At 47.0% G+C, this 12,622-nt stretch overlaps 1 protein-coding gene across 3 annotated transcripts; it reads left to right on the forward strand.

Annotated features, from left to right (window-relative positions):
• Window positions 1–1,374: 1,374 nt before the first annotated feature.
• On the forward strand, window positions 1,375–9,020 carry LOC138208562 (protein phosphatase 1D-like). 3 transcript variants are annotated; one of them, XM_069166530.1, is made up of 6 exons: window positions 1,375–2,033; window positions 2,898–3,126; window positions 4,074–4,198; window positions 5,089–5,270; window positions 5,366–5,590; window positions 6,693–9,020. In XM_069166530.1, exons 1-6 carry the CDS (start codon window positions 1,499–1,501, stop codon window positions 7,080–7,082), a joined length of 1,686 nt encoding a protein of 561 aa, XP_069022631.1. In that variant the 5' UTR covers window positions 1,375–1,498; the 3' UTR covers window positions 7,083–9,020. The 3 variants fall into 3 exon arrangements, with proteins under 3 accessions (XP_069022631.1, XP_069022632.1, XP_069022633.1); XM_069166531.1 differs by having other exon boundaries at window positions 5,366–5,536; XM_069166532.1 differs by having other exon boundaries at window positions 5,366–5,536; window positions 6,696–9,020.
• Window positions 9,021–12,622: the final 3,602 nt, after the last annotated feature.

Here is a 12,622-nt window from a genome sequence, read left to right on the forward strand (position 1 = left end):
ATATTACATATTTTCTCAGACTTTTGGACCCCACTATATCAACTGTGTTCATGAAAACTTCATTCTGTTAACATTATTCATACAAAGCTCAATACCACGCATACTGTATACCCACTTAAAGTATAATTATACATTATTGATGCTTACTGTGCATACAGTCAAATACATCAAAAACATTTAACATATTTCTTGACCATTTTATTTCACCATCCTTCTGTTATCCTCTGGTTATCTGGTCCTCTGACACATATTCAATGCACTGCCAGAACTCAGTAACGCATTCTTTCCACTCCACCGCATATCAAACAGCTGATTTGTAGTTACCTCATACTTGGGCTGCGTTCATGCTTTATTTTTTCCCTCTAATAATTCAGCCTCTGTGGCTTGTCTCCTTGCAACATATTTGGTCAGTATGTTGAAGGGTTACATGTAATTATAATTCCCAGAATCAAATGCTTTTCCTTTTGCTGAACTCTTTGACGTGAGAACTTTCAAATGAAAGCTAGAAATCAGTATTTTACTCTCATTGTCATTGTTTTACTTCAAATCAAATACAAATGCTGGAATACAAAGCTAAAATAATAAAAAAAAATGCAGTGCTATTTTGATTGGGTTTTTTCCACATATACTGCATTTATGTAAAGAAGCATGGAAAAACGACAATATTTAGCGGAACAAACCGGAGGTCACCTGTGACATCATCATCAGGTCATTCTTTCCATAAACACAACATCCATCCAGTCGGTCTTTCTTGGAGGTTCGGTCTGTAACCTTTTTCAAATTACAGCTTTAATTGTCTTGCACTGAAACATGAGCCGCAAATAAATAGCAGTGAAAGAACAGACAAGAGCATCAACAAAAATGTTGTGCTGACCGTCTCACCTCCTGCCAGTGGGACTGAATGACTGCGCAGTTCTGTATCTGCCAGCTGTTCTCCAGACAAACAGAGTCTGTCACCAGTCTGTACACATTTTAAACTGAGGGGTAATAAAATATCTGAACAGATACCAACCGACCTGGTAAAAGAAGAATGCACTGAACACAAATTCTGCCAGTATCCTTCCCATATGACAAGACCATATTTTTCTCACATTTTAGTCAAACTGTATTTTTTAATTGAGTGAATGTTTGTGTATAATGCTGAGACAGTTTGGTTTTGTCCTTATCTTTATACAGATCAATGGAGTTATAGTGTCGTGGTTTGTAAATACCCCCCAAAAATGTTCTAATAAGAAAGTTATGACAACTCTTTACCAACCATATGAATTTCACAAGCACTTCTCTGAAGTTCGCTGGCCAACCTCTAGAGGGCAGCAGCAGCTCTGGTGTTGCCACGTCGACGTAACGAGAAGAAGGCCGACTCTGACGTCAACGCGTTGGAGCATGCCTACTACGCTTGAACATAAACAAAGGCAGGACGGAGCTCTGCTGTGAACGACTCTCCGTGGTTTTATATGCTAACGACACCGACCGAGCGGAGCGTCTCATCCCTGGAGCCATGGAGGAAACACTACTGATGCGAGTGAGCGTGTTCACCGACCAAGGAGGCAGGAAATACATGGAAGATGTGACCGAGGTCATAGTCGAGCCCGAGCCGGGAGAAGACGAGCCGACGTCGGGTGAGCCGGAGGAGAGCGGTGCGGGAGGCGGGACATTCAGTTCTCAAGGGGGGGACACGCACCCGGACCGGACCGGGGACACCGGGGACACCGGGGAGCCCCCGCAGGATTCAGACGCTTCCCGTGAACCCGCACGGACGGATGGTCGAAGTGTACCGGTAGAAACATCGTTACCGGGGGGTCCGAGCCCGCCGCCGGATCAGCCCGACGCCGCGGGTCGCTCCCGCCGCTCCGTGGCGTTCTTCGCCGTGTTTGACGGTCACGGAGGTCGCGAGGCTGCGCAGTTCGCGCGGGAGTATTTGTGGGAGTTCATGAAGAAGCAGCGGGGCTTCTGGGCCGACTGCGACCGGGAGGTCTGCTCTGCGATCCGCAAAGGGTTCGTCGCCTGTCACCACGCGATGTGGAAAAAGCTCCGTAAGTTTACCGACTAAGTTGCGTCATAATAACGTCATTATAACGGTAATGAGTTCACCTCGTGCACGTTTCTCTCCGTTTAAGAAGCGTTAACCGGTTCGTCAGACCGTGCGGCCTCCTTCACCCGGCACGGCTTTCACGCTAAACTCGGGTCAAAGCAGCGGGTTTACCGGAACATCCTGTTGTTCTTTCTGCAGGAAAACAGTCAAAAAGCGCCAGGGCCTCGGTACCGGGTGGGCCTCGGTACCGGGTGGACACGTCGCGTTGCTCCGGATGTACGTGCTGGTTTGAGGCGGACAGTTCTTAGCAACCAGACGCAGCGGAGCTAACGACGTTAGCAGCAGCCAGCCGGTTCAGTCCAAACAAAGCCGGTTCAGTCCAAACAAAGCCGGTGACAGCGGCCGATTCAAACCTGCGGTTTTCAGCTGAACGTGCGATGCAGTCGGCCAACATCTCCGTGTTTTCTTTGGCCTCGCTGCACGTGTTGCCGTGAATGTTTTGCTGCACAGCAACATGTTTTGTTATGATCGTTATAAGCTCAGTGAATGCTGCGCCGTGCAAGTCTGCGCTGGTGTCTGGCGCGACACGCCGGGACATGTCAGCTGGTCACAGATCAGTTCTCACACTGTGCACGGCGCATGTTTGACTTGGCTGACATCGGAAAGACCTGCTTCAGGACGGATATGACGAGACCTTGAGGTCACAGTGTTCTGGTCAGACTCGGTACATCAGAGAAGTCGTTGGACATTATTATGAGCACAGAATCATTTCAGAGGCACCTTTATTTTCTGCAGATCCTTTTTCTCTCGTGTACATTGAGGGAATAAGCAGTAAATCATCATTTTCTCTCTTCCATACTCACAGCTGAATGGCCAAAGACCCTCACAGGCCTTCCGAGTACATCCGGCACCACGGCCAGCGTCGTGGTCCTCCGGGGAAACCGCATGTACGTGGCCCACGTCGGGGACTCGGCGGTGGTTCTCGGGGTCCAGGATGACCCCACGGTCCCGTTCATCAGAGCTGTGGAGGTCACACAAGACCACAAACCTGAGCTACCCAGAGAGAGGGAGCGTATCGAAGGTCTGGGCGGGAGGTAACTGAACTTAAGACATTCCTGTTAAACGTGGTTATGACGACCAGATGTGTCCATAGTGAATCAAACTGTACGTGAAAGTTTAAGTCCACACTGTTGCTGTGAGTTTAGGGTCAATCTAAGGAAATCTCTCGGAAGACGGTGTCTTTTTCTTAAGACTCAGCAGCCCCATCTATCTCTGATAAAGTGGTGATTGTAACCAAGGAGCATCTTTCTTGCACAGAAGAAAATCTAAATATGATCTGTTTTAAAGGAAAGTGTCCTTTGGAGTGCCAGCCCATAGGATGATGTAGTCACGGGGCTCGACAGAGGAAACTACACAGTTAAAAGGGCTGGTACGGTGGTGTGTTTAGTGGATGTGGTGCTGCAATGGACACATAGCTGAGGTTCATAGCTTGTTGACGTTATACAATCACTGGGACCATAGTGATTGTAATAACCAGCTGTGGTAAAGTGGGTTTGTTTTCTTTCACTCACCTTGTAGTAGCATCAGAAGGAAACTGACATGTTACTTCAAGGCATCGGTTTCAATTCTCGGATGTACGGTCAGAAAAATACTGCTGTTAGTTTTATAACACATATTTCTACTTAACCCTCCAGTTTTCGACATGCATCGGTTTTAGGTTCATCTCAGTGGATTCATATTTTTGTTTCAGCCTTTTGTGTATTGGTGAATGTGATTATATGCAGCTTGAAAATGTCTCGCTCCACCCAGAATGAACTTTAAAGCAGGACTGGCTCACCTTGATTTTAACCTCAGGTTTTAACGAAACTGGTCCAACTGTAAATCTGTCTGTTAAAGCTTTCTTTTACATGATGTGACGTATAAGCTTTCCACACCTGAACACTGGCTGTGTGTAATCCTTGTAGTTGTAGCCCAACCGACTGTGAAATCTGTGTGTGCTTCGCTCCATGTTAACGGCTGCTTCTCTCCTGTCTGCTAACAGCGTGATCAAGAAGTCTGGAGTGAACCGGGTGGTCTGGAAGAGGCCGAGGCTCAGCCACAACGGTCCGGTCCGTCGGAGCACCGTGATCGACCAGATACCGTTCTTGGCAGTAGCCCGAGCTCTAGGTGGGAAAAACCACCACCACAGTAATCTCAGTGAAACTAACCTGTTGTCAATGGCTTGACTAATATTGTTATTTTTGCCTGGATTTGAAAAAAAGCAATCAACGCTCAATTTAGGAAAAGCCTGTTTCTGAGAGGCTCACTGAGAGCTGTCAGTGGAAGTGAGCTGTTTTACTAATGCATGTCTTCTATTTTTTTTTAATAAACAAAAAACAATCATCATACACACATGCATAAAAGACTGGGGGACACTGGCCGATGTGGACAAATTCCTAAATAATTAGAAGTGCGTTCCTTTTCAAACAGCAAAGTCAACTAATTATTTTTAGTTTTTTTTGGAATTAGAGTTGGCATGTTAGTATATTGTCTAATCTGAAACCATGTTCACCTTCTTAATCTGAATCCTTCCTCAACTATAAAGGAATTTATTTTATTTTTATGTTTAACTTTGAAGTCACAACTCAAAAGAACCAAGTGAAATCTACAGTTCACAACCTGAAAATTAAATCACGCAGAACACAATTCATCCTCGCAGACAACGATATCAGCATGCTGTGTCAGAATAAATACGTTCCATCAGAAGATACCAAACGTTGTGGAGTCCACGCTTATTGTACAATCATAGAGAGGTGTTTTTTTAACCTCCTGAACAAGCGCAGACACCTTCAGTGTCGTATCTGAGCTTGTTTCTCTGCCGGCTTGGAGGGAGGTGCACGTGAGACCATCGATGTCACGACACCAGAGAGTTGGTAGTCGGTACAGACGCCACTGAAATTCTACAGTTTCACTCTGAACAGAAGAGGGGGAATAGACCAACACGGTGATCTCCAGCCACTAGTGCCGGAGTATGTTGTGTGACTTCATTCAGATGAGGTTTTTCTTCTGTGTGACAGGTGATCTGTGGAGCTACGACTTCTACAGCGGAGAGTTTGTGGTTTCTCCGGAGCCGGACACCAGTGTTTTGATACTCGACCCCAAAAAGCATCGCTACATTATCCTGGGCAGCGACGGTCTGTGGAACATGGTGCCGCCCCAGGAGGCCGTCTCCATGTGTCAGAACAACGACGAGGAAATGGTGCGTTCCCGTTTACTGTTATCAGAACGGTAGATAATGTAGTGATGCTTGAATCCTGATCCGTAACGTCCACCTCATGATGGTCCATGCTGCAGGCACCGTGCGGGGTATCGAGCGCCAGGCAGCTGGTCAGCCACGCTCTGCTGCGGTGGCGCCAGCGAATGCTGCGCGCCGACAACACCAGCGCCATCGTGATCGCCCTGCAGGAGCCCGGGACCTCCCAGGACACCTTGCATCATGAGGAGGTGCTACTCGACCTGGCCAAGGTATCCCAGTGTCCTCCCACCTCCATATCCCGCGCTGACACTCCTCTGCTTCAGGTGAGGGCAGGATGGTGGCAAACACTGAAGACTACAGAACAGGGCGGCCGCCTGACCGCCGATGAGCAGAATCATCAGTCTGGGACCTCGACTCAGATTCTTCAAATCAACCACACTTGGTTTTTATTTTTTATCTGTACACCCTGGTTGGATGGGGACCCTGACCAGGGTGCAGCCTTTACATCAGAACAGGATTTTTTTTTTTATATTGTTGAATAATGTGGGAATAATTGACTGTATTTAAAAGTGTTCGTAGCTTCCGGCTCCGAAAAATGAGGTCAATGCAGAAGTGTCCACTGCTGCAATACCAGCGAGTGCCACTAGAGGTCGGCTCCAAAAAGCCTCCGGCTCCATAGACTCCCATTCAACTTCTCTCATCAAATCCAAAGTGAATAAAATGTGTCCATCAGTTATCTCGGTGTTGTTAGCTAAAGTCACTCCTTCTTATTAGTTTTCTGGAGGTCCATCTGAAAATAATCCCTCATTCATTAGAAAAGAAGATTCAAGAAGACCTGTTTTTGGGGGCGTGTCTGTTTGATTGACAGGTCTGCGGTGCAGTCAGGTTACAGCTATCGGTGGGCGGGACGTAGTATCGTCAGGTTTCCGATCAGATCGGTCAGATCCACCTCTGGCTCCTCCCCCAGCTCGTCCAAATATGGTCACTTCCTGCTCCAAACTGCTCCGAACGAGCAAAGATGGTGACGGACAGAATCTGAACTGGAGGATTCATAACGTTCACAAACCAACGATGACATCACTGATGGTTGATGACATCACTGATGGTTCATGACATCACTGATGGTTGATAAATGGTTAGAATCTATTCTGCTTTCCTAAATTACCAAATTTACTCTCAGTTCACTGTTGATTCAACTGTGAAAATTTTTCCAAACATAAAGTTTGCGCTGGATGGAAATAGTTCGATATAGAGTCCATACCCCAAATTAAAGTGTCAGACTGTATTTTGATTTCTTTGACTTTCCTGTGATCTAGAGTTGCTTTCATTTGTCATGAATTACTTAATGTGCTGTTTAGATCAAAGAGGATTATGTGCATGTGTTGGTGCTGGACTTCATTGCTGTTCTGTCCCTGTGTTGTCCAGCAGCGGCCCTCAGAGGAAGACTCTCCCTCCGTCATGTGTGTGCTCCTCCCGGCTCTGGAGCGGCGAGACGGACTCTCAGGAAGCAACAGCTTGTACCACATGAGTCTGTCCGACCCCTTCGCTCTGACTCCGCTGTGTTCAAACAGCAGCGCCGAGCTGCCCAGTCAGTCCGGTCCGACTGACAGGACGGTCAGCAGCAGGACACCCAACGGCAAAAGAACTACTGATGGATCGGCGCCACCGTCGGGCCGGCCGGCAAAGAAAGCCCGGCGGAGGACTGCCGGTAGGCCGCCGCTGGTCCAACACAACGCAGAGAAGAAACAGAAGGAGTCCAATAACGTCTCCCCCATTCTGCAGCAGCATAACAAGACCACAGTGTGTGTATGCTAAATCACACACACACCACACACACACACACACACACACACACACACACACACACACACAAAACACACACCATCACACACCACACAAAACACACACAACATACACACACACACACACACACACAACACACACACACACACACACACACACACACACACACACACACACACACACCGACCTGCTGCCTCCCACTGTCAACCTCTTCCCTGTGGTTTCCTGGTCCTCATGTCTGCAGCTCTCCATCATCACGGCTGCGTTGAGACTCGTCTCGTTGCTCAGCATTCATACAGCCGTACAGCCCTAACTTGAAAACACTTTGTTTTGGGAAATCCTCGTTTTGTGTCTGTTTCTTAAATCCCCTCCTGAAATGCTGACTAACTGTGTGTTACTTCATCTCCGTGTCTGGCGACGCCTGAAAGAAACGGGTACGACCAACGTTGCCGGTGTAAATATTATGAATTTTATAGCTTGAGTGTTGAGAAGTAAGTTGAACTGTTCGTTTAAAACAAATATATATTTTTTATAAATTCTTTTATTGTATGATGATGAAACATCCGAATCCCTTTTTAGATGAGCTCCACCGTAGCAGTCATCTCCTTTCACTCCTCACCATTGTGTGCACACCCTGTGTTTAAACATATTTATGTGTTGTTTTATTTAATCACTGGAGATTTGTCTTGAAATTAAACTGAAGGTGCTGCTACAGTCACAAACCAGTAAGCTACTACATTGTGTATATTGACTTATAAATATACTGTATGTAATGCGTGTCAGTGACATGTTTTCCTTTTAAAAGTACACAGACATTTCATGTCAGCCCCCCTCTGAGGTTTCTAATAACTGAAGGTGTTTTTAACTTTTAATTGCACAGTGCATCATTAACTTTCATTGTTGTAGTGTGTTGTTTCTGCAAGTTTCCCAGAATGCCTTTCTGCAGCTGCAGATGTCGGTATGTGTGTTTGTGAAGTGATGGATCTCTCCCTCGGCGTGAGCTCAACATCCAGGTGGCTCTAAGACTGAATACAAACCAATGTTTACAACCACCATCAAGGATTATGTTTGTGTTGCCAGACCTCCAGTGTGTCAGTGATGTCATCCTCCATCCTGCAGCGAGGGGACCGTCTCGGTCCGCCGGTCTGTCCCGCCACCGTGTTTCATCTCCTTTGCGACAGGATGTAAATTGCTGGTTGTGTTTTGTGGAGGATGGTTGAGAGCTTTCTTTAGCGAGCCAATCGTCCCTCCTGCTGCAGCTGCAGTCGTATCGTTACCGATGTGTGCACACGGCTTATTTGTGAGTAAATACACTCTGCATGGACTTTCTAAGAATGTTTTTACACTACTTTGGTGAACTTAATCGTCTTCGAGAAGGGAGGTTTTTTTTTTTTAAACAATGCAGCTTGGAAAGGACGACGTGAAAACAGTAAATGGAGTCTGTCTGATGACAAATCTGGTTGAAAGGGAATCCTCATGAAGCTGAGTGGAGTTTTCCCTCTTCTGCCTCTGGTGTTGTTATGATGTTATGATAATGAATATTCGCTGTCAGAATGACGACCACGACACAGGAAACACAGATGTCTCCATCTTTGGTAAAACCTTGTTACATGATGATGTATTTTCACTGAGCAAAGTGCAATTTCTATTTCACAGGAATTTGTAGCATTATGAATTGGTTAAAAAAAACAACTATTGTACAATGTTAAAGGAATGATCATGATCACGTTTGGCACATCTCTCTGCAAACACAGTCTGATACTCCGCTTCTGATTTTTATATACTATTTTTGAGAATTCTTCTAGATCTTTGTCTCCTCATGTACTCATCCCTGATTTAGATTGCTGCACTCACAGCAAACATGCATGTGTACAGTGTAAATGTGATAAACAGTTATCTGGAAATGAACCTATTTAAATAAAAGTGCTCTCTGAAGTAAAATGACGGCAATGCTTTGCACGTAGATAATGTTTTATTTTTAGTTCTTACGCCTTCTGCTTGTCTTTGCACTGATAAAGTTATAAAGCATAGTCGTCCATAATGTCTCATGCTGAGGACATGTTAGGTTGTACTTTAATTCTGCCCTCTCATTTGATTCCTATATTTCAACATCACACCTCACAGATGTTTGCTCTCCATTTTGTTAATATTTGTAGTTTTCATGCTGAAAGCCATATTTCATCTCTTTGGCCGTCTTGTGTGTTCTCACGTTACTGTTGATTGCTGCCAGTTCTACACATCCTTATGCTTTCATCTTTATTTATTTATTTATTAATCAAACAGTGTCATGTTGTCAGGTACATTTTTCCATTGGTACACTCCTCATCACCGTCCTGTTACTATGCTCTAGACTAGAGGCATGAGAGGAACAGTATTTTTGCCATCACATTAAATAACTCGCACATTATAAAACCTTCACTTTATTTAAAAAAAAACATGCTTTGGGAACCTCGTAGCACGATAAGACAAGGAAACACACTGAAGATGTTCTTCCATCCATCCATCATCTACCACTTATCCGGGGTTGGTTCGTGGTGGCAGCAGGCCAGCAAGCTGACCCCGACTTCCCTCTCAACATCTTCCAGCTCATCCTGGGGATCCCGAGGCGTTCTCAGACCTGCTGGGAGATATGATCCTCCAGATGTTCTGGGTCTTCCCCGGGGTCTCCTGCCAGTTGGGCGTGTCCAGAAAACCTCCAGAGGGAGGCGGCCAGGAGGATCCTAATCAGATGCTGAACCACCTCAGCTGACTCCTTTCGACATGAAGGAGTAGCGCCTCAACTCCAAGTTCCCTCCTGATGTCCAGCTCCTTCCTCGATCTCTAAGGCTGAGCCCGGCCTCCTACAGAGGAAACTCATTTCGGCCGCTTGTAGCCGCGACCTCGTTCTTTCTGTGACGACCCAGAGAGCTGCTGACCATCGGAGAGACGGAGCGCAGATTGACCGCTAAACTGAGAGCTTCATCTTCTAGCTCAGCTCCTCTTCACCAACACGGTGCAGCGCCTGTTGAACTGCTGCAGCCGCACCGATCCGGCGGTTGATCTCCCGCTCCACCCTCCATCCTCCACCCTCCATCCTCCACCGTCCACCCTCCATCCTCCATCCTCCATCCTTCACCCTCCACCCTCCATCCTCCCCTCACTCGTGAACAAGACCCCGAGATACTTAAACTCCTTCCCTTGAGGCAGGAGCTCCGTCCCTACCTGGAGGGATCAATCCACCAGTTTCCAGCAGAGCACCATGGCCTCAGATTTGGAGGTGCTGACTCTCATCCCCGCCGCTTCACACTCGGCTGCAAACCGCCCCAGTGCATGCTGGGAGTCTGAAGAGGCCAACAGGACCACATCATCTGCAAACAGCAGAAATGCAATCCCGAGACCCCCGAACCCGACGTGCTCCTCCCCCTGACTGCTCCTAGATATCCTGTCTGCTGCTGAGTGAGAAGCTGCGGGTGGTGGGGGTGGACGCGCCCACCGTCTCCTGGATCACTGACTATCTGACAGGCAGACCACAGTTTGTCCGTCTGGGCAGTGTGCTGTCTGATACGGTGGTCAGTGGTACTGGAGCTCCACAGGGAACTGTTCTGTCTCCTTTCCTGTTCACCTTCTACACCACTGACTTCCAGTACAACTCAGAGTCCTGCCATCTGCAGAAGTTCTCTGATGACTCTGCAGTGGTAGGATGTATAAGGGATGGACGGGAGGAGGAGTACAGGGCAGTAGTGGAGGACTTTGTGGAGTGGGCTGGTAGAAATCACCTCCTCCTGAACGTGGCCAAGACCAGAGAGATGGTGGTCGACTTCAGAAGGAAGACGACGGCTCCACAACCGCTGAGAGTTCTGGGAGAGGAGGTGGACATGGTTGAGGAGTACAAGTACCTGGGTGTGTCCATGACAACAGACTGAACAGGAAGACCAACATCAACGCTGTCTACAAGAAGGGGATGAGTCAACTCTTTTTCTTGAGGAAACTTCAATCCTTCAATGTGTGCAGCGAGATGTTGGAGATGTTCTACCATCTGTTGTGGCCAATGCATTGTACTTCGCTGTGGTCTGCTGGAGGAGCAGCATTGGAGCCGGTGACACCAACAGACTTAACAAACTGGTTAAGAAGGCCGGCTCCATCATCGGCTACAAACTGGACAGCCTGGAAAAGGTGGTGGAGAGGAGGACGCTGAACAAACTATTATCCATATTGGATAATCCTGACCACCCTCTCAACCACCTGCTGCAGGGACAGCGGAGGACTTTCTCCAAAAGATTCCTCCAGCTCCGCTGTCACAAGGACAGATACAGGAGATCATTCCAGATACAGGAGATCATTCCTGATACAGGAGATCATTCCAGATACAGGAGATCATTCCTGATACAGGAGATCATTCCTGATACAGGAGATCATTCCAGATACAGGAGATCATTCCTGATACAGGAGATCATTCCAGATACAGGAGATCATTCCAGATACAGGAGATCATTCCAGATACAGGAGATCATTCCTGATACAGGAGATCATTCCAGATACAGGAGATCATTCCAGATACAGGAGATCATTCCTGATACAGGAGATCATTCCAGATACAGGAGATCATTCCTGATACAGGAGATCATTCCAGATACAGGAGATCATTCCAGATACAGGAGATCATTCCTGATACAGGAGATCATTCCTGCCGACCGCAATAAGTCTGTACAATAACTCACCTCTGGCAAAATCCATCACATAACAATAACACTGTTGACTGTGTTTCTTGGTTGTTTGTATATAATATATATAGATACTGTATATACTGTACTGTATATACTGTATATACTGTGCATTTTATATTTTATATTTTTTACTGCTATTTTATTGCTTTTCTATTATTCTATTATTATCTTATTGCTTCTGTAAGCTGCTGTAGCGAAAAAAAAATTTTTCCCCTCGGGGATTAATAAAGTAACTACCTACCTACCTACCTACCTACCTACCTACCTGTCCATAAAGGTCACAAACAGGACTAGTGAGAAAGGACAACCCTGGCGGAGGCCACGCCCACCGGAAACGTGTCCGACTTATTGCTGAGAATACGAACACAGCTCCTACTGCGGTTGTAGAGACCAGATGGCCCGTTGAAACGGGTCCGGCACCCCGTACTCCTGCAGCACCCCCCATAAAAAAAACCAGGGGACCGAAAGCCTTCTCCATGTCCACAAAACAGATGTAGACTGGATGGTTAAACTCCCAGGACCCTCCAGTAGTCCTGTGAGGGTAAAGATCTGGTCCACTGTTCCACGACCGGGACAGTATCCACACTGCACCTCTTGAATCTGAGGTTCCACAGAATCGGAGTCCTTTCCAGCAGCCTGATATAAGCTTTGCCCGGGAGGCTGAGTAGTGGGATACCCCGATAGTTGGAGCAACTCTCCGGTCCCATTTTTGGAAAAAGGGAAGCACCACCATTGGGAACCTCCACCCCAGTCTGCCAGTCCATGGGCACTGTTCCCGACCCCCATGCTCCTCCACGAATCGCCACCTTAACGTGGTGGAGGGGTTTGAGTGTCTCAGTAATGCTAGGA

Source organism: Embiotoca jacksoni, unplaced genomic scaffold (genome assembly GCF_022577435.1).
Source record: "Embiotoca jacksoni isolate LCO1_2020_lvr unplaced genomic scaffold, fEmbJac1.0.p SCAF_39, whole genome shotgun sequence".
NCBI classification, from domain to species: Eukaryota; Metazoa; Chordata; class Actinopteri; family Embiotocidae; genus Embiotoca; species Embiotoca jacksoni.